The 24625-nt window shown below is 35.3% G+C and overlaps 1 protein-coding gene across 1 annotated transcript; it reads right to left on the bottom strand.

The window, feature by feature from the left end:
• Positions 1 to 3051: 3051 nt before the first annotated feature.
• LOC145274109 (F-box only protein 22-like) lies at positions 3052 to 24319 on the bottom strand. The gene is made up of 4 exons (XM_080127284.1): positions 24169 to 24319; positions 10634 to 10766; positions 8721 to 8919; positions 3052 to 3218 (listed from the first exon to the last, which is right to left on the bottom strand). Exons 1-4 carry the CDS (start codon positions 24282 to 24284, stop codon positions 3175 to 3177), a joined length of 492 nt encoding a protein of 163 aa, XP_079983410.1. The 5' UTR covers positions 24285 to 24319; the 3' UTR covers positions 3052 to 3174.
• Positions 24320 to 24625: the final 306 nt, after the last annotated feature.

The raw sequence follows: 24625 nt of genomic DNA, 5'->3' as shown, positions 1-24625 counted from the left end.
TTTTTATTTTATTTTTAATATTTTGACATTTAATAGTATTTATTTTTATTTTATTTTTAATATTTTGACATTTAATAGTATTTATTTTTATTTTTAATATTTTGACATTTGATAGTATTTATTTTTATTTTATTGTTAATATATTGACACAAATTTTTACTGGACATAAAGAATAGAATTTTCAAGACATTTTTGTCCATATTTTCAAGGATTTTTCAAGATAATAACAGATGTAGGGTCTTTTCAAGGCGAAGGTCAAAATTCAATGACGTTTAACGCCTTTGCGAACCTTGTTGAAGATGTTTGCGTCTTTATTTTCTTTAATATTTTCATTTTTTTTTGGTGGGGGGGGTTGCATAGATACATTGCAATAAGAGATGTTACTAATGCATTCTACAGTTTACTTATTATTTCAAGCATATTTGCAACTGTTATATTTAAATTAATTGTTGATAAAATTGTAGGTGAGTACTCTCAGCTAGATCCAACCCCAACTTCAAAATGAGATTCCTTTTTGGGGGGAATTACTTGTGTGTGTATATATATATATATATATATATATATATATATATATATATATATAAGGTAATCTCCAAAAATACCGTTAGGGCTTACAACATGGCCGCCAGAAGAGTCAACAAAAAACTGCGAATAAAATATATAAAACTCGTAATTTCTGTTTTTAAAGTGGGTTGTCAATTTTCTTTATGAAATATACTTCCAAAATAAACTATTACAGTCGTTTAAAACATAATAGAAGTATTATTTTTTAAAAACAATGTTTACAAAATGTCTATGCACGTTCGTAGACATTTTGTAAACATTGTTTTTAAAAAATAAAAAATAATACTTCTATTATGTTTTAAACGACTGTAATAGTTTATTTTGGAAGTATATTTCATAAAGAAAATTGACAACCCACTTTAAAAACAGAAATTACGAGTTTTATATATTTTATTCGCAGTTTTTTGTTGACTCTTCTGGCGGCCATGTTGTAAGCCCTAACGGTATTTTTGGAGATTACCATATATAAATACTAGCTGGTATCCCGGCATTGCTAGGTCACACAATACGCTTAAACATGAGATTTTTATGCAGACTGCAGATCTATTATTATAGAAGAAATGATTTGCAATGATTTTAAATGGTACCTCTTCTTTTATCATAAATTGCGCTTATTAATAAGAAAAAAATAAAATAAAATGGTGAGGTACACCTGGGCTTGAACCGGGGATTTTTCGGTCTGTAGTCAAATGCTCTACTACTAAGCTAGATCTCCAGATTATAATAAATCTGTTTTGTTTTCCTTTTTTAAGAAGTGATTTGTTCAAATTTTATTATCTCCCTTTGCCAATGTAACTAAAATATTCCCCTGTAAAAATTACTCTTTTGTATCTATAAGAGAGAAAAGCTATTTTTCAGATCGGGTTTTTTTTGATTTTTGATGCTTATCAGATGAATTTCTGTACAAAACACATCTAAGAACACTGCCAGATGTATAAATTAGCTTGGTGTGAAATTTGCAAAAGATAGGCTCAGCTGTTTCGGAACCTATGAAAAAGGAACTCACACTAAGTGACTTTTATATAAGAGTAGATCTATATATATATTTTATATACACACACAAAAGCTTACTTGCAATAACCCTTATCCCTGAGTGGCTTCCGGGCCTTGATAAGTCGTGACCACCGTGGAAAAAAAAGAAAAGCGATAACAACCGAATGTGTGGAGTCAATAATTTATGAATTAAAGTTTTTAAAAATAATTTGAGGAGGCAGATTGTTTCTAGACGACTTGTCACCTCGGGATTTTCAATTTTTTAAGTTTGGTTTGGTGGTTTTGCAATATATCAACCGTTCTCGGGTTATTATTTTGGAAAAAGATTTCATGCTTTAAGTTCTCTATGTCTATCTTCACATATTTGTTTATGGTGTTTGGTTTGGTTGTTTTGTAGAGGACAATTGTTTAGTTTGCTTTTGTTTTCCTTGAACATGACTGAGTTTTGCAAAGGGAATGGAAAAAAAAAAACAATAACACCAATATTTGGTGCATTTTAGGTCAGAGAATTCACTCTCTTCAGACAGTCTGATCTGGTAACACCAGAAAAGAAACATGGTGTTGGAGTTGTTTTTATTAAATGATTTCAGTATCAAAATTCAAGGGGGGGGGGGGGGTAACTATTTGAGAAAATCTTTAAATGGAGTAAATGTGGTATTATGGTGATTCTAGTTAAAAGTAGTTGAGACATTTTCAGTAATTGTGACCAAAGATAACCAACACCACTAATTTTCTTCACACATTTGAATGGCCTTGTGCCAAATTTGTTCAAATATAAATATTTATTCCTTTGCTGAATTTTTGAGATGAGGATTGCTTATTCGTATTATTTTGATTCTTCGAGCTATTGATCTCATCTTGAGTTTTATTTTCACGTTTTGGTCAATGTAACCTCTGACCATCTTCAGTAGCATGCTCTCATTCTGTCATCCAGTCACGGTTGATGGAACGAGAGCATGCTACCCCATGAAGTAAATAAAGCATTCTATTCGAAATTCCATCCAAATTCTCGGGTTCGATAGAAACATTCCAGAGTTCAATAAGATGGTTAGAGCTTACATTGACTAAAATGTTTTGTGCAAATAAATAATTGAAAGTGTAGTATCTGTTCTTATACTACATTTCATCTTTTCTGCACTTAGTCAATGCACACAAAGTCCTTAACTGAGGCAATTTACATTTTTTTGTCTCAATCCAGCACCTTTTTGAGTAATTGGTTTTCCCTACATTAAAAAAACAGACCGATTTTCTATCAAACTTTTCTCTCACAAGGAAACAAGTAAATAATAGCTCCAGAGTTAAAAATCAATGGTGTTTTTTGTTTTGTTTTTTTTTTAACTGACTCCAGAGTAAAAATTCAAAGAGTTTGAATAAAATAAATATGTATTAAATACGTTTGAAGACAAAACAACGCATTATATAAAATAAACAGATATTTATTTTGTTTGAAATTTATATTGAATTTTATAAATATATTTCGAAGATACACTTCATCATCAGTATGTCTTTCTTTTTCTTTTTTTTTTTTTAGCCATGTTGTTGTTGGAGCTTAAGATCAGTAGAAGTCCGTTTGTTGTTTATGCGGTAGTCTTTTCAAATGTCGGAACGGTGCGTTGGTCACGCGGAATTCACGTTAGGGTTTGTGTTCCTTGATAGAAGCGCTGGTTGAGTTTTAATAAAATGAAATACGTATTATTAGATACGTTTGAAGCCAAAACAATACATTATTACAAAATAAACAAATATTTATTTTGTTTGAAATTTATATTTATTTCTAATGAGTTAACAATTTATTAGAGGAAATAAAAAATATAAATTTATTAGAGGAAATATAAAATGTTATCACAAACTATATAAGCCCAACATCGACTTTTTGGGGTAACAGATGGCCCAGTACTTCTTTTAATACAAACAAAATCATAGGAATGAATTTGATTAACTCTATCAAGGAACACAAACCCTAAAGTCAAAGGGTTCATTTTAAACTAACTCCAGAATCAGAAATATCATTTTTTTTTTCTCAGCCTTTAAAGGTTTTCACGACTTCTGAATATTTGATACAAAGTTAAAGATCATATTGAGAAATCCTTTAACTTTTGTATTGTATAATTAAAAACACAAAATTTTTTAAATTATTTCTAATAAGTTAACAATTTATTGGAGAAAATAAAAATATAAAATGTTATCACAAACTATATAAGCCCAACATCGATTTTTTTTTTTTTTTTGGCAACAGATGGCCCAGTACTTCTTTTAATACAAAAAAAAATCATAAGAATGAATTTGATTAACCCTGTGACTGCTAAACTAGTTTATTGTGTGATCAACAGAAGAATGCGTCATCAATTTGTTTACGTTGCATCTGATGGCGGTTTTCTCCCTTGAATTTGAGATACAATCTTATTTTTCAATTTTATTCTTTTATACTGTATTTTCATTATATCTAAAAAAAAAAAAAAAACTTGTGCAGTTTAACAAAGATAAAAAAAAAAAATCACTGATGTTCGTGACCATGAATTTTTTATTTAACAAAAAAAATTTCCTTAATTTGATTACGTAGTTTTTTTCGTTTTTTTGTTTTTTTTTGTTTTTTTTTTACAGAGGAAAATCGAATTTTAAGGCGACTGATTGCGATGCAGCCATCTTAGGAGTCGCCGCCAAGGGAGATCACTCCAGCTAATTCTTGAAGTTTGTCAAAATGCAGATAAAGTTCTAATAATTTTATTAATCAATTTTGAAACGATTTTTTGAAAGAAAGAAAAAAAAAAAAAAACAAAGAAAAAAAGGAATACCAAAAATTATTAAAAACTGTAAAAATAATCTTGTCAAATTTTCGCAAACTTCAAGAATTAGATGGAGTTATCGTCCCTGGTGTCCCCCCCCCCCTACTCTTTATAACTTGAAATTGCCGAGGTGGCTGCATGACAATCAGTCTCATTTAAATTTGATTTTCCTCTGTAAAGAAAAAAAAAAAAAATGGGTATGAAATGCAGAAGACTGTGTAGCTTCATTGCCATATATATTTCATTAATTACCTACCTCTACTTATATATTGAGCACTGTTGAAGTAAATACTGAAAATCAATACATAAAATATATCTCCTTATAATATATTATGCAGACACATGAAATGGTATATCTCCACTTTTGTATAAAAGTCACTGTGTATGTGTGTGTGTGAAAGAGTTCCTTCCTCATAGTTTCCAAAGCGGTTGAGCCTATCTTTTCCAAATTTCACACAAAGGTAATTTATATGTCTGGCAGTGTTCTTCAATATGTTTTGTACGATAAGTATCAAAAAAAAAAAAAAAACATGATCTTAAAAATAGTGTTTTATCTCCTATAGATAAAAAATAAGAATTTTTACAGGGGAATATTTTACCTTACACCAACCAAGGGAAATAAAAAATCTTAGCAAATCATTTCAGAAGAGTTTCCAATGAGTAGGTATTCTAGATAAGACGAATTCTAGAGATGACGAATTTTCAGTGGGAAGCTGTTCTGTACACGTTCCAGACTTTATAATTTTGCAGCCAAAGAACAAAAGATCCTTCTCGTGTTGACACGAAAAAAATATGTGCTGGGATGCTAAAAGATTTAATTTTTATGGAACAATTCTGGTTTCTGATTGGTTGATAGCAGAACGTGAATTAATTTGATTCATCAGTTCCTATCTGCAGCGTTTATAAATAGAATATCCCAACTTTGAGGGAGCATACCCCCATTATGAGTCAAAAATATTGCAACATCTTAAAAAACAGATTCCTTGTCATCTGGAAATATAACCAAGTGGCAGAGCATTCGGCTACAGATCAAATGATCCCCTGTTCAAGCCCAGATGTAGCTCACCATTGTATTTTAATGCTTTTCTTATTAATAATTTTCTTTAATAAATAATTTTCTTCCTTTTCGATTTTCGTAATTTTTGGATATAATCATCTTAAAAATACGAGGAATACATAGATGCCATTGTTTTCATGTGAAATTCAGTTTTACGATTTCTGAAATTTCGTCCTAGTAGTGTAGAAGCGCCAGCTTAGGGAATAACCCAAAATAATCAAGTACAGAAAAATGGGTAAAATTGTATCTTTCTTAGATGTTATAAAGTAGATGGTGACGAGTGGACATAACCACGACCTTTGTCGGAAGGTAAATTTTAGATTACATTTTAATGGCAGCTAAAATTTTACCCTTATAGACTATTTTTTTTTTTTTTACTAAAAACATAATAGCAAAGTCCTTATTCCGCAGAGTTTAAAAGAGTGCTATTCTTGCTATTCAAGTGGAGATATAGCTCAGTGGTATAGCGTTCGACTACAGATCGAATTATCCCGCTGTTCAAGCCCGGGTGTACCGCACCATTTTATATTTTTTTTTCTTATTAATGAATTCAGTTTACAATAAAAGAAGAGGTACCATTTAAAATCGCTGCAAATCATTTCTTCGTTTACATATTTTAAAACTAAACATTAATCGGAAGGGACTTTTCAAAGGCATTCATCGTCAAGCCTAAATATCAGCTGACGTCATGCAAACACAGACGGAATTTGATGAACGATATTATCATTGTCATTTTTATTTGCAAATTAATCCACCAAGCAAATTACTGTTCGTAAAGTGCAATAGTCAAAAGAAAATTGATTCTATAAAAATATATGCGTAATCAGCATAAATTATCATATTTAAGTGTATTGTACGACCGGGCAATGCCGGGCGTTCAGCTAGTATATATATATATATATATATATATATATATATATATTGCTTAATATTATTTATAAAGTTACCAAATAATGGGTTATCGATAATATAAATCTCACCTGTCTGTTAGTGTGTGTGTGTATGTATGTTTTTACGTTTTGCTAAAACTTTCAACTGACGTGACCAACACTGACAAAATTGATATAGTTAGAAAGATCAGTCTCTCAGGCAACAAATATCCAAAAATTGGTCAAAAGCATTAATTCTTGGGTCGCCAACTGGGTCACTTTTTGAGTCAACATTTTTGCAAAGTCATCATATACCTTGCAATGATTAAGCTTATTTTGAACATCCTTGCCATCGTAAGTCGTGGTAGACGCGGCGACTAAGAGTTTTCTTTTTCTTTTTCACCTCCTTTTTCTCTTAGCATTCCAGGTTCGAGCCTGGCTACTGCGGCTAATTATTTTTTTTTAGCATTCGCACGGGTACTCGCTTCTATTTTCATTTTTTTTAAGGGGGTTGGCTTTTTTCTTTTTTTTTTTTTTTTTGCACTCGCTCGACAGCCTTATGATAAAACCTCTCCACACCTGGGCAACACCAGGTACCCCTGCTAGTACATAAAAAAAATACAAAGATACAAAATAAATCTTATAAGATAAAAGAAAATAGTTTAACAAATGATAATTGGTAGAAAATTACTCACACCAAATATCCTGTATCTCTATAAAGCTACTAGTCACCCATGCATGGAGTATTACTGGTGCATCTGCCACTAGTCTCTGTTTCTTCGACAAGGCCCCCCCCAAAAGGCAAATTTAATAAGTTCCGCACTGCCAATCAAGCTTTACCTTCTGTCCCATCACCACAATGTTGCATCCCTATACTTGTTTTTAAAAGCATGTTAACAGAATAAACACTTATGAACTCCTAGCACTTGCGTTCCCTTGACATACATACTCCCGACTAATTCAACAAGCAGCAAAATCCCACCCCTTCACTGTTGAGATCTTTAAATGCTGGAAAGCCTTCTACTCTAATAGCTTTTTTTCTTCTTAAACTCCTAGACTTTGGAATTTTCTCCAAGTTTCTTGCTTCTTTAACTGTACTAACATGCAGAGGTTTAAAAGTAATGTGTACAGACATCACGCTGCTCAAGTCCCTATATAGTGTCCCAGTTGTCTTGGTCCCAATTAGCATCCAAGTGGTAATATGTTTTGATTGGAGGGAAATAAATCCTGGGTCAAGTCACGCCAAAGATTTTACAAAACAATGTCTCATTGCTAAACCCTCAGCAGGGCTTTACATTACGAGTGAAACAGTCGCATTTGCGAGTGATTTTTCAAAGTGGCGACTAGAAATAATGAAATGCTTATCTTTTGACGATTGTATTTCTTTCACTGACAATCTTGCAAAGCTCACTACTGAGTGAAAAATATCTTTTCAACTTTTTTTTTTTTTAAAATAAAACGAACAAAGTTAAATTATTTAAACAATAAAAGTTTAATAGAACAATGTACTCTTTTTTAATGAAGGCTGTTTAAAAATATCTGAAGAAATTAGAATGATAATAACTTCAAGTATCAACATAAAATTTGTTGTATATTTAGAATTACACTTATTAAAAAAACACAAAGATCTTTATGATATACATACTCGTCACAGGATGAAGATGTCATATTCTAAAAATCATCTGGGCAGGAGCTGCTAAAAACAGCCTATCCTGCCTTGACAGAGTACAAAACAGACTTTGTGGCTTAGTGAGGGATGCCCCTTTTCTCTTCCCTGCAACCTCTCTCCCACAGAAGAGATGTTGCGAGCCTATCCTTGTTTTATCGTTATTTCCACGGCAGGTGCTCGTCTGAACTCCAATCTCTGGTCCCCCCTCGCCAATCTTTCACGAAAAACACCCCTCTAGCTGAATCCACTGTCAAAAATTTTCCCCACTCTTTATCTGTGCCTAAATCAAAACGTAGATTCCATGAACAAAGCTTCTTTCTTAGAACTGCACGCCTGTGGAACTCTGTTCCGTCAGCCTGCTTCCCACCTGACTACAACCTGGATGTCTTCAAGTCAAACATAAACAAATTCCTAATGAACCGCCCCCTTAAGTAAACACTTCATTAAATCTCCACACTAACATACTGTACTTGCAATAATCCTTATCCCTGGGTGGCTTCCGGGCCTTGATAAGTGGTGACCACCGTGTAAAAAAAAAAAAAAAAAAAAAAAATCATGTAGGTTTGACTACTAACTTTTCTATTTGGCTAGTAAAAAAAATATTTAGTTGTCAAAAGTCAACTAAAGATAAATTTGTCCGTAGAGCCCTGCTCAACATAAGAATCATGGATAAGTGGGGCAATCCAGGGAAAAAGCTGGTGCTATCCCCAATAGCCAATGAAAAGAGAGACTGTGTCATCCTCAACTACGGTTGATCCATTTTAAAAAACATGATAATAACTTACCAATGACACCATCCGCTGAAACTGCTAAAAAGTTGCACGCGTCAGGCAACATTTCTTTCAAGAAAGGTCCAATATCCACACGCATACATTTTGCCCTGCGAGGGTAACGTGTTACGTCGGTGCTGGGCACTTTGAGTGGTTCTTCAAATAGTACCGTTGAACAGAAACCCAAAAAGAAGGCTGGCTCACACCAAACATCCTGAAAATATTCAACAATATACACAAAATCATGAATAATCGATACTGATCCAGAACCTGGCCCATGATCGTATTGGCATCTTTTGCCAATTTATGGTAAAAGCAGCCAAAAAAAAGCCAATCATCAGTCAGTGGATGACGAGTTCTAATTAAATTAATTCATCGCAACAAAAAAATTTGGTTTTAAAAGTTCATTTCCGAACAAAACAGTGGTATTTTGAGGATATAAAGTGCTTTGGTTTTTAAAATATGACGATTTTAGCAGAAAACCTAAAGCGTTTTATCGTCCATCTATATTGCTAGTTCAAATGAACAGCTTCAGCAGGAATTGGAATACATCCCACTAAAGCCTGATTGTCACAGCTGGTGAATTTTAAAAATGCAATCTGGATGTGAGGACACGTTAGAAAAACGATATGCAATAAAATTCTGTTTTAAACTTGGAAAAAATGTCAAAGAAACGTATGGAATGCTTCAGACTGCTCTTGGACCATCTTGCATGAATTGAGCATCAGTTTGATTGGCATAAGAGATTCAAGGAAAGAAGGGAGTCTGTGAGGGATGATCAGAGGTGTGGAAGGAGTAATGAAGTCATAACACCAGTGCTGATTGGCCAAATAAAGAATTTTATGGATAAGGACTATCGTGTGTCTATAGAGGCAATAACTGTACAGTTTGATGTCAGTGTGGGAACTGTACACACACTTATTCGTGATGAACTGAAGATGCAGAAGAGTTGCACGACAAAGTTTGTCCCAAGGGTTCTCAGAGGAACTGAAGACGCAGAAGATTTGTGCTGAGTTTGTCTTGAGGGTGCTCACAGAAGATCACAGACTATTTTCTTTTTTTAATTACATTTTCACCCCAAACAAGGCACATTGCCACTTTGGTGTAGGGGCTACTATCAGGGGCAGCAACTACTGGGGCACTATGTTGGGATTTGGGCAGCAAGATGTCGGTTCACGTTACACTTGAATTTCTGCATGTCAGTACAGTTAGGAAAGCAGGGACCTGGAATGGAATTCCAGAGTCTAGCAGTTCTGGGGAAGAAATTACTGGAGTAGAAAGATCTTTTACATCTAGGGATCTCTACTGTGTGGGGGTGGGATTTAGCTGCCTGTCAGGTTTGTCGAGGGTTGACCAAGATAGTCATCAAGACAGTTCCCCACCTTCCTTATATTCCAGACCTTGCTCCCTAAGACTTTTGGTTGTTTCTTAAGCTCAAGGAAAACCTTAGAGGCTGTCGTTATAGGACAACCGAGTAAATGAAAGAGGCTTTGACAAAGGTCATTAACGCGCTCACACAAGAGGAGTTCCATGGGGCCTTCCAAAAGTTATTGGAATGGTACAACAAGTGCATTGCATCCGGAGGTGATTACTTCGAAGGGGACTAGAGTTTCATGTGTGTATTAACAATAAAAGTGCCCATACGAACAAAGTCTAGAAACTTATTTAAGGCACCTCGTATAACAAAGTTAGGAATAAAATGTTTATGTTAATGTTTTAAGAATTTCAAATACTAAAATTTGCAAAGTGAAAATAAGCCAGCTAAGTCAGCTAGTGATCTACAAATTGAAAAATAATAAAAAATAAAAACCCTAACCCTAACCCACATAACTCCAAGTAAATACAGCTATTCAGCCGAGACCAAAACTGAGGAGATGTATTGAAATGTTTAAAAAAAATGAAAGCCGTGCAGCCATTGTTGAACTCACTTGTAATATTTCTTTGATATCTGAAGCCAACAACTCTTCATTTTCCTCATCATGACAAACGTACGAATTCCATCCTAACCTCCGTCGACATTTCTTGATTTGCTGTGAAACCAGTCGCCAAGCCTTGCAGACTCTGGAAAGAAGGAAGCAGAAGAATTATGAAAAAAAAAAAAAAAAAAAAAATAGAGTTTTTCATTCTAGATACAATACTATTGACATAAACCTTTTTACATGGTAGTCACCATTTATCAAGACCCGGAAGCCACTCGGGGATAAGGGTTATTGCGTGTACAGTAATCAATGGGATAGTATCGTAGTAATCATTAGTATCGGAGATTTGATAAAGTGTCTTACTTAAGGGGGCGATTCATCAGGAATTTGTTTATGTTGAACTTGAAGACATCCAAGTTGTAGTCAGGTGGGAAACAGGCAAACGGAAGAGAGTTCCACTGGCGTGCACTTCTAAGAAAGAAGCTTTGTTCATGGAATCTACGTTTTGATTTTGGTACAGATAAAGAGTGGGGAAAATTATTGACTGGTTTCAGCTAGTCGGGTGTTTTTCGTGAAAGATTGGACAGGGGGGACCAGAGATTGGAGCTCAGACGAGCACTTGCCATGGAAATAACGATAATGCAGAGACAGGCTCGCAATGTCTCTTCTGTGGGAGAGAGGTTGCGTGGAAGAGAAAAGGCATCCCCCACTAAACCATGAAGTCTATTTTGTACTCTATCAAGGCAGGATAGGCTGTTTTTAGCAGCTCCTGCCCAGATGCGGCAGCAGTACTCGATCCTTGGACATACTTGGCTTTTATATAGATAGAGAATTGCATCAGTAGTGGGATATCTTCTGGAGCGGTAGAAGGATCCCACCATTTTCCCAGTGTCTTTGGCAACAGAACTGATGTACGTGTTCCATTTCAGATCAGGAGTAAAGGTCAAACCCAGAAGCCTGTCAAAACATGAAGCCTCCCCAAGACGAGAGCCATCCATTTCAATTGATGCCAGGTGGGGATCAGAGCGTTTATGATATAAAGATAGAAGCTTGGTTTTAGATGCATTAAAAGTAACCAGCCACCTCTTCCCCCACTGTACCGTGCGCTCAAGATCAGAAGAGAGAGAATAGCAAGAGGCTTGTTCAAGATGGATGTTCGAGACACGTGGGTGATGTCACAGCAAAGACAAGAATTCACATGTGGCCAAAGAAGCAAGAATAAATGTCTTGTTAAAAATTGAAACAGTGAGTTGGAACTTTTTTTTTTCCCCGTCTTCCGTTTCCTTGTGACGTAATCTTAACAACGTTACAGGAGGTTACATCGTCCAAAACATTGCGAGAATAACACTCAAATTTAAACCCATCCTCAAGACTCACATTACACATCCATCTTATCATTCTCATATCATTTCTCTCCATCTAACACATGTCCTCAACTCTCATTAGTCAGGTGTCACTTCCATACATCATCAAACCACATACACACACCCGATAGACTCTTGCTTTAATCGACAATGGTAATGCTCTGTTAGTAAGTAATTGGAATCAAACCCTCTATAACTTTAAGTATTAAAAAGTGGTGTTTGAGGATCAATTATGCCTAAGAAACAAAAGGTTTTGATCACTATTTCATATTAATAAATAGTTATTGCATTCTAGCAATGAATCAAAACTTCTCGGCACAAATGCATTCATTGTGTATCAAAATCTCAAGCAAGATATTTGGAATTCTCTTTCATCATGTGTATGTAGTATCATGTATGAAAGTGAAACCTGATCGGCTATCATCTAGAGCATTGGTTCCCAACCTGTAGGTATTGTGTTTTTCATAAGATTAGTTTGATCACTAGTTGTGATTTGTTTGAATCCATACAATTATGCGTGCCTCCACAATCAGACGTAACCAAAAATAAAAATCTCTTATACTTTTAATAGCAAGTAACAAGAATTATTAAAACAATGTTTATTCACCAGTGACAATACTGACAGCAAGGAGGGGGTCGCAGGTTGGCGGTGGTATGCGTGTACAAAATGGCTGAGATATAATGTGTCCACTCTTTGCGGTTGTCTTTCTTTTTATTAGGACGGATGATGTCAGAACATTCCTCCACGCCTTTTTTGTTTATTGTCTGATATGTCGGTCAGTCACGGCTGATGTCAAAAAAAATGTCCCATCTATTACCACTTATAGTTTTATGAAAATAAATAAATTAACAGCTCCCAAGGAAGGTCAACTCAGTGCCTTCCTTCCCATCTATCTTCCTATTTCTGACAACCGCAACACTAACATAAACACCCCAACAGCAGACTGGGAGTGCACCATCCCACACCCTCCCCTCTCACATTCCACTGCTACTTCTATCCTTCAAAAGCTAACCGGCAACAGCCTACTAGCGACTTCAGTGACCTAGATACACCAAGTCATCCCACCTAATACATATCAGCAAGAGAAAAAAATAAATAGACAGAGAATATGCAAAATTAAAAAAAACTCACACTAAAGCAACAAGCTATAAACTAAAAAAAATAAATAAATAAAAATATATATACAAAAAAAAAAATTTTATAAAAAGGAACAAAAAAAAAAAATTTTATAAAAAGGAACAAAAAAAACATGTTAATTGCCTAATCAGACCGTACATAAATCCCCTCCTTACATTTGTTCCGAGGCTCCACACAGCTATCCAACTTCCACTCCATCTAGCATGCTTTGAATCGATCTGCCTCGTCTACCATTTGAAAAGGGAATTTTTTTCAGAAATTAATAAGTGATATTGTCGCAGACATAACAAGTAAGGCATTTGTATCCAATACAACTGAATAAATATATGTATATATAGACATATATGTATGTACTTGTTGATTTGTAAATCGCCACTTGTTTCCGTCTCCTTTCACCAACATCGACTATATTTCATTCCTCGCATTGTGATAGCCTTCTAAATCTCTACTACATACACAATGCTTCAAGCAAACTACATATCAATCCTAATATATATATATTTTTTCATTAGCATAAAAAAATATACATGGAGTGAGGGGGGGGTATCGATTTTAGTTTTACTGGTAGTTGAAAGTCGATAAATATTTTATCATTAGGACTAGCAATAGAAAATTAAGTTTTAAACAAAAACAAAGAAAAAAAATTGCTTGACATCGGAAAATAAACACAAATATTTCCAATTCCAATACCCAAAAAAAGTTTTGATGTTTTACAATTCCAAATTTCAATTAATCATCCCAACACGAGTCGGACAATACGAATAAAAGGGTGTGGTTACACGTTTGTCGATCTAGACAGGTGATAAAAAATTGAAAGAAGACCGTGAAATAAAAATGGAAAAAGCCAGACGACAATAAAACATAAGAATGCAAAACCGGTTAGGTGAGGCTAAAAATATTTCAACTGCCGCCACCCTCCAAAATAAAAATGGATAAAATTTAAAATTCTTCTACTGGGGGGGGGGGGGGTATTTTGCAGTATAGACAACAAAACGAAAAAGAGGCAAAAAAAACATAAAAATAAATAAATGTCACCAAAGGCAAGGTGTTACTTTTCTACCTACGTAGATAAGTTTTTTTTTTTTTTTGTATTTTTACTTATTTTGAAGCGTTTATTTACTTTGAAACACAACTAGTGCTAAGTCTCAAGTTAGAAGAAGAAAAAAATGGCTGACATTAAACTTATCTGGAGAGTCTTGATAATGGTTCAAAAATAAAAAATTAAGCAAGATATTGATAGAAACCCACCCGATAAATGTCACACAACTGCCAAACATGAAATTGTTGGTGGTTTGGCATCCCATTCTTCTGCAGTTCGTTAACCTATTTCTTATCAATCTTAAAATATATGACTTCCCGCTGTTGGAAACACCTGTTACACGTAGGGCGTTTTTCTTCAGCGGGATCCTGTGGTAGATCTCAAAGTCTTTTGTCAGAATTCATTCAGATCCATGCAATGATAGGTACGGCACACCTTTCGGAATAGATGTTAATACTGCACTGTTCATCCTGGTTGGTATCTTACCGTGTCCAATTCAAAGAGTTCTTTCTACTGGAATATCTGTTTCCATAGTGGCATAACTTTCATTTCCACATTCAAGTCTGGAGCGGCCACTATGACTATGTTTTGGAGGTTGGACGTGTTGCGGAATATGTTATTCCATGTTTCTGCCATTTGGGAATTTTTTGTACGTTTACAGAAGACAGGGCTCCACAAATTTATCTTTAGTTGACCTTTGACAACTAAATATTTTTATTTACTAGCCAAATAAAAAAGTTACTAGCCGAACCTACATGATTTTTAGAATATGACATCTTCGTTCTGTGACGAGTACGTACATCACAAAGATTTTTTTGTATTATTTTTTAATAAGTGTAATTCTAAATATACTACAAAATTTTATGTTGAGACTTAAGCATATAAACATTTGAAATATTAACATATTTTTTAAGCGGGCCCCATCTCAATCCTGCAGCCTCCAGCGATTACAGCGGCTCCATCTCACTCCTGCAGCCTCCAGCGATTCCAGCAGCCTCATCTCACTCCTGAAGCCTCCAGTGGCCCCCAAAAGATATTAAATACTTCAGATCTTTTTTAAACAGCTTTTCTTAAAAAATGACAGTATATTGATCTATTAACTTTTATTGTTTAAATAATATGTTCGTTTTATTTAAAAACAAATAAAGGTTGAAAAGATGTTGGAAGATTGTCAACGCAAAAATACAATCACCAAAAGATAAGTGTTTTCTTACTCCTAGTCGCCACTTTGAAAAATCACTCGCAAATGCAACCGTTTCATTTGCAACATAAAGCCCTGAGTATATCATAATATCAGCTATACTGTTGTACCTCTACATTAAGTTTTTGATGAAATCATACTTTTTTCTTCGTAACATTTTATTCTGCAGTTCCTCGTCTCCAGAGTTTTCTGCTGAAGAAAAGGAGTCCCCAGTCTGCTTTGAACTGATCTATCATGAGAAAACTTTCTGTGCAGAAGTCCTCAAAATATAACATTTTACTGAAATCGTGTAGCAGGACTCTGGATGCCGATTCAGATATTCCGTTATTCCATACGAAAAGTGTAACTTCTGGCAAAATATGTTGTACAATTTTTCGTCCCAGGTGGCCGTCAGTTTTTTTTAACATGATGAACGAGTGTTCAGATATGATGACTGTAGATATTTTGAGATGAGGATTGATAATTATTTTTTGTACTGTTTGGACTATTATTCTCATCTTGGTTGTTTTTTTCCACAACGTTTTGGCCAATGTAACTTCCGGCCATCTCGGGTGTATTCACACTGGATGTTATTGGTGAATGGTGAAAAATGTTTTGTTTTTTTGCTTTCCCAACGAACATAGCTGTTAGAAACTCAAAACGCAAATAGCGTCAAGTCTATTTCTTCTTCTTTTTTTTTTTAAATAAATCCGAGTTTATTCCGTTTCTTTTTTATGATGAATATATATTTTTGAAATGAGGATTGATGATACAAATAATAAAAGAAAAAAAAATATCGATACTCACCTCAAAAATATACATCCATCATATCAATTAAGAAAATATTTTTCATTAAATGATTTATAGCCTTCTTTTCATTAAGAGAAATCGTAACACTATCTAATCTAAATGCGCTTATCCTGTTTACGTGACGTTATAAAACGACTGACTATATTACCCATTTTTATGCCATAAATAGAGTTTATTTATCGATTTGACGTATAGCTATTAATATTGGCCAATATGTTAGAACGCTCGGATTTGCGTTAAAAGTGACTTGTGTTCATGGGTTTGGATCACGTGATTGATTAAAAAGTTATTTGATGATTCTATTAGGATGAAACGTACGTAGATAATGATTTTAACAATATTCATTATAACATCCCAACTGCCGGTCGATAAATACTCTCTGACTGTTTATTATATATGCCCGCTGACATGACATTTATAGGCACTTTATTTCCTATAATCCTTGTGTTAATTGCCGGTGGACTATTATGTTCATCTTGTTTTTTTTGTTTTTTTCACGTTTCAGCCAATGTAACCTCCAGTCATCTTCAGGTGCATTCACACTGGATGTTATTGGTGTATAGTGAAAATTGTTTGGTTTATTTGCTTTTTCAACAAACACGGCGGTTAGAAATTTAAAACGCAAACAGCACCAATCTTTTTTAAATTTTGTTATTAACTCCGGGTTCATTCCGCTTTTTTGATATGATGAATGTATATTTTGGAGATGATTATTTTTTTTGGAGTGTTCAGATGTTGGGTGGATGTTAGGTTACATGAATGCTTGAAAGTGGTCTATAAGCGAACAATGTTTACTGGGCCCTGCTTGGTGGTATACTAATATGTAAGTTTTGTGGTGTTAGTAGTTGAATAATTAACAAGGGAGACATAGTAATAGTTTAAATAAATATGTATTAACGAAAATACACGAAAGAGGGAAATGGAGCAATATCTCTGCTCAACTGCTGGACTAGTGATGACAACCACACTCTCCACATGTCCGACATGTCCGACTCTGACTGACTTGGTAAATCAGTTCTCGTTACCCGGAAGTGACGTCATAGACTAGTTCATTATTCCAGGCAGTAGGGGTGTGTCCCCAACAGTAAGCATGATTATCTAGGATGTTTTGAAAGTATCTTTTTTTTTTTTTTCCTTGTATGTAATACAATGCTCACCTTGCCAGTAGTAGGTGTTCAGTTTATGTGTGAGTTCGAATTCAATCCGACTCTTTTATCGATAGATCCGCGTATATGCATGACACTTGTTTCCTGGGAAGAGTTACTTAGTTGAGGCACATCCTGGGAATGCAACCAGCTCCCTGGGTGCTAGACACGATATCAAACGATAGACACATGGAAACAGCAACAGAATGGGTCAATATGTTGTCGGCTATAACCGGCTGGCATGGGTTGCTTCTCTAGTCTTCATTGCGTCGTCACAGGCAGCATTTCCATCCTCGGCAGGGACCGCATACTGAAATTTAACGCTTGTATAGAAACAACAAACAAATGCATTTTTATAAAAATATATAATTTATTTTACGTTTAACACTGGTGGAGCATATTTTTACAAAGACCAATTGAAATCAGACGCAAGCAGGTAAGACTGCTATGTCGCATCTGCCGACCTCAGAATGCAAGCTCCAACTATTTTAAAACAATAGAATTATATTTAATTCCCTCTTTCAATGAAGAAAGAGAGAGAAGGGGAGTGAAAGAGAGCGAGTGAGAGAGCGATATAAAGATAGAAAGATATATTCATACAGTTTAAACATTGTTTTGTTTTCGTATGCCTCGATGATAAGTTCTCCGGGTTTGACCTTTCGTTTTCTAGGATCTCAAATTGTTTTGACTTGGTTATTAATAAACGACTGTCATTCAAACCCAGCTGACATGCTCAAACCTTCCAGAGCCCACAAAGCACCAGCTTAACACGTGTTAGGCACAGGGTTCACTAATGTAGAAGTCCCCAGCTCCCCCAAAAGGGGCGCTCTCCATTGTGCCACATATGGTGTGGAGTGTTTTTCATTCGTTAGTTTGTCTTCGAGTATTTTCGAGTTGAATATTTCTTTTTCCTCAATCTATATAGAGCCATATGTCACTTGAATCATCCATCTTCTCAAACTGCATTCTGGGCTGTCAAACTGACTGGCTTTTATAGTCGTGCGCTTGTGGTTGGTATTTTGATCTACTTGTTTATAATGTTACCATGTTGGTATTCACCCATGGTGCCATCAGCCTTTTCTGTAATACGAGTCGAATGATTATGTATAATACTCCTTTAGCTGTCTTCCCATGAAAATATCTGTTGGATGGGATGATGCAATTAAGGACATAATTAAAATTTGGTGACGTCGGTATTTTTGCACATCTATGGTTAGTCAGCCGCACTTTTTGCGGGTGTTGCATTCATTCGCAGTATCTTCCATACTGTACGTTAATTCGAAAGTAAAGTAGAGAGCACCGGTTGTAGTGTTTGGTCGTAGTACAGATGAGGTATAAGGACAACATCAAAGTAAATTTAAAGCGGTTTCACATGAACCTTGAGACATGGGAGGACGTGGACGGGAGCAGGTTGGCATGGAGCAGCGCTGTCCACGAAGGTGCTGCGCTTTATAGCAGTGACCTAAATCAAGCTGCTGAGGATAAGCGCAAGCACAGAAAGGACAGATTATCAACCAGACACACCCAACCCCACCCCACCACCACTACCTTTATCTGCCCAAATTGCACAAGAAAAATTGGGTCTAGGATTGGGCTTTATGCTCACCTGAGGACCCACAGAAGCCACAACGGAGGACAGTCTTACTCGGACACGAGTGACCGCCGATGATGATGATGACAGGTGGGAACGTGTATCAACATAATTTCTCATACGTCCTCATTTATGTACAGCTTCTTCTTTATTCCTGTTTAGTTATTTACACTTACCGATCCTGATGTTTGTTCGTATCTGTGCATTCGTTGTTTTTTATTATTCTCCGTGCTAATCCATCTTGCTCTTTGATAGTCAAACGTGATATTGGAGATAGCCATCAATACAAAGTCCTCCATTTTTTTCCAGTTTCTCGGCTTGTTTCCGACAAGATATTTTTGCAGTCGTATATTATCGTACCGTAATTTGGTACTGTACTGACGTCTATCCTGCTATCTACAGAATTTCTGCCTTGTATGTTGCCCATTAGTAGGTCTGGACTACCTAACATGAAGCCCTGAATTATGTAATCACCCTACATCATTAAGTTTGTTAAGGGTTTTCTAAGTAATGAACAGTTTTTCCAAATGTGTGTGAGCGTGTCTCTTTGTCGCAACTGCCTTTTGTTTGATGTATCTCTCTCCAGTCGTGTAGTAAGATCATTTTTATATTTGTACTCAAAGTGTCTGTCGTGATGTTTCCAGAATTTGGTAGTTGGTATATTAAGTGTATGGGAGCTCCATAACTGTATTTGTGTTTCGGTAGTTCTGTGTCAGGTCCATTGGGTGTATTCCTTGGAATGCATTGTTTGGTAGTTTTGTTAAACCTACTAAGTTTCCATGTCCTTTGTAATGTCCGTTGTCGAAGCAGATGTCGAAGTATGGTTCCGGATTTGGTATAAAAGTAATAGAGTGCATATGAAAATAGCAGCAGCAGCAGCAGCCGAAGGATGAATGGCAAGCGATTGTATTAGCAGTAGGAGCAGCGTTGGAACGTGAATGCAAATCGGCAAGTGTGCTCAGACTTGCGTCTGAAGAAAAAGAAAAAGGACATCACGTGGTCAGGAAGAAAGCATGTGATCCGAAGAAAGAGAAATGTATGCCAGATTAAATAGACATGTCGCAGCGAGAGACTTTTAAGTTGGTGTCAAGACGGGGATAAAAAAAGACAGTAATAAATGACTTGTGTTAAAAAAGAAAAAAAATGCTGATCTGGATTTTTATTTATTTATTTCCAAGACCACCACTCGCCCATGTATGAAGTATTGCTGTCACATTTGGGGTAGTGCATCTGCTACTTGTGTTTGCCCTCTTAGACAGAGTTCAAAACAGAGTTGCCAACGTAATGGGTCCCACACTATCAGCTAGGCTTCAGCCTCTGTCCCATCGACGATTTCTGCATGTTTTACAGGTATCATAACGGTGGATGCACTGACGAACTACAACCTTTGTGCCACCTCAACGTAAATACACCCAACAAACCCAACAAGCAGCAAAATCCCACCCCAACACAGTAGAAATCCATAGATGTAAGAAAACCTTCTACTCTAATAGTTTCTTCCCTAGAACTGCTAGACTTTAGAATTCCCTTCCAGGTTTCTGCTTCCCTGACTATACTGACACTATACTGGAGTTCAGGTGTAATGTAAACATACATCTTGCTGCTCAATTCCCTACATAATCCCTACATCAAAGTGGACCTGTGCCTTGTTTGGGGTGAAAATGCAATAAAAAAAATAAATAAAAACGTTCACGTTACATAAACATTTCTACATTGATTTTGCGTTCATCACATGATGATGTTATCTATGTTGCATCTCATGTTTTTTATTCTGTACGATGTTCCGCTGGCCCTTACAACCTCCCATTTTATCTGCGTTATCCATGTCAATAGAAAGTACCAAACTAAGTAGTCTGCCGATTTTGATTGTGCCCAGCAAAAAAAAAAAAAAAATTGATTGTGAAACGTTTCGGTTTCTGAATAATATTTCATGAAGTAACCTATTATGCTGTTGCTGCCAGTTGTTTTGACCATGTTTTTCAATCGTCGTTTAATTACTATTTTCCTTATCAGGTTTCCAGTTTCTGGTGATAGTGTTCCTCTGAATGCGGTTCCCTGCTAACCATTGCTCTCACCACCATCAGACATATTTTCTGCTTGATCCGTTTCCATAGCTTGATTATCAGTACTGCTAATAGAAGTCCTATCACAGTTTGCGGGGTTAGTGTTTCTGAAAGTCAAATCAAGTCCAAGGTAGTTTTTAGCTTTGATAACTGCCCCGCTGATAGCACCGAGTAATCCTGTTCTTTTTGTATCTTTGAAGAATTGTGTCTCGTACATTTTCTCGGATTTTCGTAGGTAAAGTCCTTTGCTAGTTCGTTTAGAGCTGGATGATAACGTAATTTGTTTAGGTCTGTTCTGGGACCTAGAAATTTATGGTAGCATACGATGAATGATCAAATGTTTTCATTATCCAAGCACACCTTTCTTTTACATCCACATACTATTGCTACAGGCAGCATACTGCAGTGGTTTCGTGTTTCGCACATATTTTAGATGTTACATGATATTGGGCGTAAGTAGGTCATCAGTGAAATAAATGTATTAATCAAAAGTAGTGCAACAGTGCACACCATTCTTTCCTTGTGACAGGCACCAGGGTGTGGTATGCTTTTTTTATGGAAAGCCGCCAGTGAGGGATGTTCAAAACCTATCATCACACTGCAGATACCCACCCAGACAGGTTTCATGAATGTAAACATACCACACCCTGGTGCCAGTCACAATTTTGAATTTTGGTACACTGGTCTTCCTTGGCTATGTGAAGGAATCCTTGTTTAAAAGAAGCATTACCAGCAGATGGTCTATACTTAAATGAACTGTTTTCTGATCTTGGGCTAAGAGTACCCTTCCATCGTACCAATCCATAGGTTCTAGTGTTGGGACAATTAATCGAATCGGAAAGAATTGTGCCTGTTTTCTGATGCTAAAAACGATTCCTTTAATTTTGATTAAAACAAAATCTTTAACTGCTTGTATCAACAATGAAATAATAAATATTTATTGATTTTAAATGACTCGCAAAGCTAAAATTTATAGATCACTCCCCTCACAATTGTATTTTTACGTTTAAGAAAATATCTGCACATTTAACGTGTTTTTACGGTAATTGGGGAAAAAAAAAATAGCAACTTTGTAGTTAAATATTTAGAGATTTATAAAAAGAAAAATCGGATTTGGTAATTGTACCGGAATTGGTAATTGTATCAGAATTGGGAAAAATATTGGAATCATCCCATCATTAATAGGTTCTCAACCTGCTCTCATCAGCTGAGGTTCACCTTATTGACGTTCAAATTTTAGCCATCAAATTGAGACGACGACGTGTATGGGGACAACGATTCCAAGGCAGTAATCTATCTGATGAAGACGCTTCAGAAACAGAAATTTCCAACAGAGGTTGAATATCTGAAAACGACTATGGGAAGGCGGGAACCTATGTGCGTTCATGCCTTGGATCTTTTTTTTTGGGGGGGAAAAGGAGTTAAAAATAAAATATTATACAAAATACTGTTAAAAACCCACTGAATATATGTCAGCCTATGCCACAGTAAAATATTGAGCGAGTTTCCCAAACTTACTGTGTCAAAGAGAGTCGGGCGCCATTTTTAATTTTCCAATACATCGGTAAACACTGTATGTTTTTCGAGCTGAATAAACATGTTATATTAAATAAAAACACTAAGAAATTATCCAGTTAGGTAGAAAAGTAATTTATCTTGCCTTTGATAACATTTATTTGTTATATATTTGTTTTTTGATAACTTTTTCGAATCTATGTGTAAACCCACCGTTTTTTCGAAAGTAACGTGCCGACATTAACCAAGCAGAAGAACCGTTTAATATTTCACACAAATTCTGTTTACATGGGGGGGAGGGGGGAGCAATGAGGCGGTGGGGGGGGTCGCGGTAACGAACTCACACAAAGTTCATTTTATATGATAGTAACTATTTACAATTCCTCCCCACGGGACAGAGTTAGACACCAGGGTCGTTTTTTAACGTGGAATAGAGATAAAGATTTTATGCAAAAAAAAAAAATAAAATAAGTATAATGTGAATTGTTTATGACACCATTTGCTGCTGACTTCGAGTCACCTATCCCTCTGCGTAGTGCATCACTGCATCACCAATTTTCATTTTCTTAAAAAGTCAATTAGCAAAATATAATTTCATCAAAAAGAAACTAGAAAATTAAGACATTTAAAAATGGTGCTAACACAGAGAGTGGATCCGATCCGCGCTATTTTTTTAAATCGTATTTCCATGTTTAATTAAAGTTTTATATGTTTTTTTTTATTCGATCGTAAGGTTAAAGTACAGAATAGGTACAAAACACCCTCCCCTCTCCATGTGAAGAATGGCTTTTTAAATAATAACGTTATTATTTCAGCACGGATCACTCTCTGCGTGAGTACCTTAAAAATAATAAAAAGACCCACTTCAAAAATAAAACAACCCGACCCGAGTGGTAACCACCCACCCATCTGCAAAAAAAACAAAAAAAAAACAAAGCATAACCCTACCACTAACCCTAAGTATGAGTGACAAAGTCCCCTCCTCCAAAAAGATAAATAAATATTCTAATCCTAACACTAACCCTAAGTCCTAGAAAGTAATTTAGTAGGGGAGTGATAAATTTGTTGCAAAGACCCTTTTTAAAAAAAAAAAAAAAAAAAAAAAAAAAAAAAAAAGACCGAAACTGGGGGATCATTTTACGTTAAATTTATACACGAAACTGATCCCTCATTCTAAATTCTAAAATATTTTTTCCTTTCTCGAATGTTTTGAGGGTGTTCGCACGCAATCGAAAAAGAAATAGTAGAATCTCATGGGAGACGGGAGGATTTAGCTGAGCTTATCAATCTACAAAAAAAAAAATACTATGTCACAGTGTAAATAGCTCAATAATAAAATAAAACTTTATTATTATTTTCTATTTCTAGAACCCGGGTTTAATTTTGTGTGCTTTCCTTTCGGCTGTTTTCGTAACTCGTTACCGAATTTTACCGAGATAATATATCGACATGTAAAGATCTATATAAGCACGTTACATTTTTTTTTTTAAATGTAAATTACACTTTTTGGTATTCTATTGAAAAAATAACTTTAATAAAAAACGAAAAGTGAAACTTTATTCATTTTTGTTTTGTTGTGTTCGATTAATTCAAACGCGCGCACGCCGCGCCATGTCACGGACGGAAAGAAGGAAGAAACAAATGTCGAAAATCTCGGGTTTATATTGATTTAAATATTAAACGGGTTAAAACTACGAACCTTGCACAGGAATTGATGGACTTTGCCGGTAGATAGGTGAACACTTTCTTGGTGATCAAGGGAATTTTTGTCAGCACGTAAGCCGCCGTACCGGACGTTTCGACGGCATCGACCATTTTTTGGAACTCTTCAATGAAGGAAGGAAAGATTTTTTTTAAAAAGTCACAAAACAGAAAAATAAAATAAAAAATCAATAAACATTTGTTTTGTTTTGTTTTTGTTTAAATATTCTACTTTATTTTAAGTTTCTAATAACCGACACCGTTTCTTGTATAAGTCGGTGTTGTTAGTATTAATAAACACTAACAGGAAGACCCAATGTTGCCCGGGTTTGAATACAGAACCTGGCGCCAGACCATAGTATTATATTACCTTTTATTATTATTTTTTTTTTTTTAATTATTTGAAAAAATATTATTAATAAAATGTTAATATATATTTTTTTTTATTATAATAA

This window comes from Euprymna scolopes, unplaced genomic scaffold, assembly GCF_053919585.1.
Source record: "Euprymna scolopes isolate OS-2025 unplaced genomic scaffold, ASM5391958v1 sca268, whole genome shotgun sequence".
NCBI lineage: Eukaryota > Metazoa > Mollusca > Cephalopoda > Sepiida > Sepiolidae > Euprymna > Euprymna scolopes.
The sequence above is the reverse complement of the archived record's forward strand: the minus strand, read 5'-3'. Positions and strand labels throughout refer to the sequence as shown.

Bases quoted from the DNA above. Each gene is read 5' to 3' on its own strand.
- LOC145274109 (XM_080127284.1), bottom strand. From the start codon at position 24,284: ATGGTCGATGCCGTCGAAACGTCCGGTACGGCGGCTTACGTGCTGACA. The intron at 8,920-10,633 runs GTGAGTTCAACA...GAATATTTTCAG, and splicing joins ATATCAAAGAAATATTACAA to GATGTTTGGTGTGAGCCAGC. The intron at 3,219-8,720 runs GTAAGTTATTAT...AAACTCAACCAG, and splicing joins TTCAGCGGATGGTGTCATTG to CGCTTCTATCAAGGAACACA.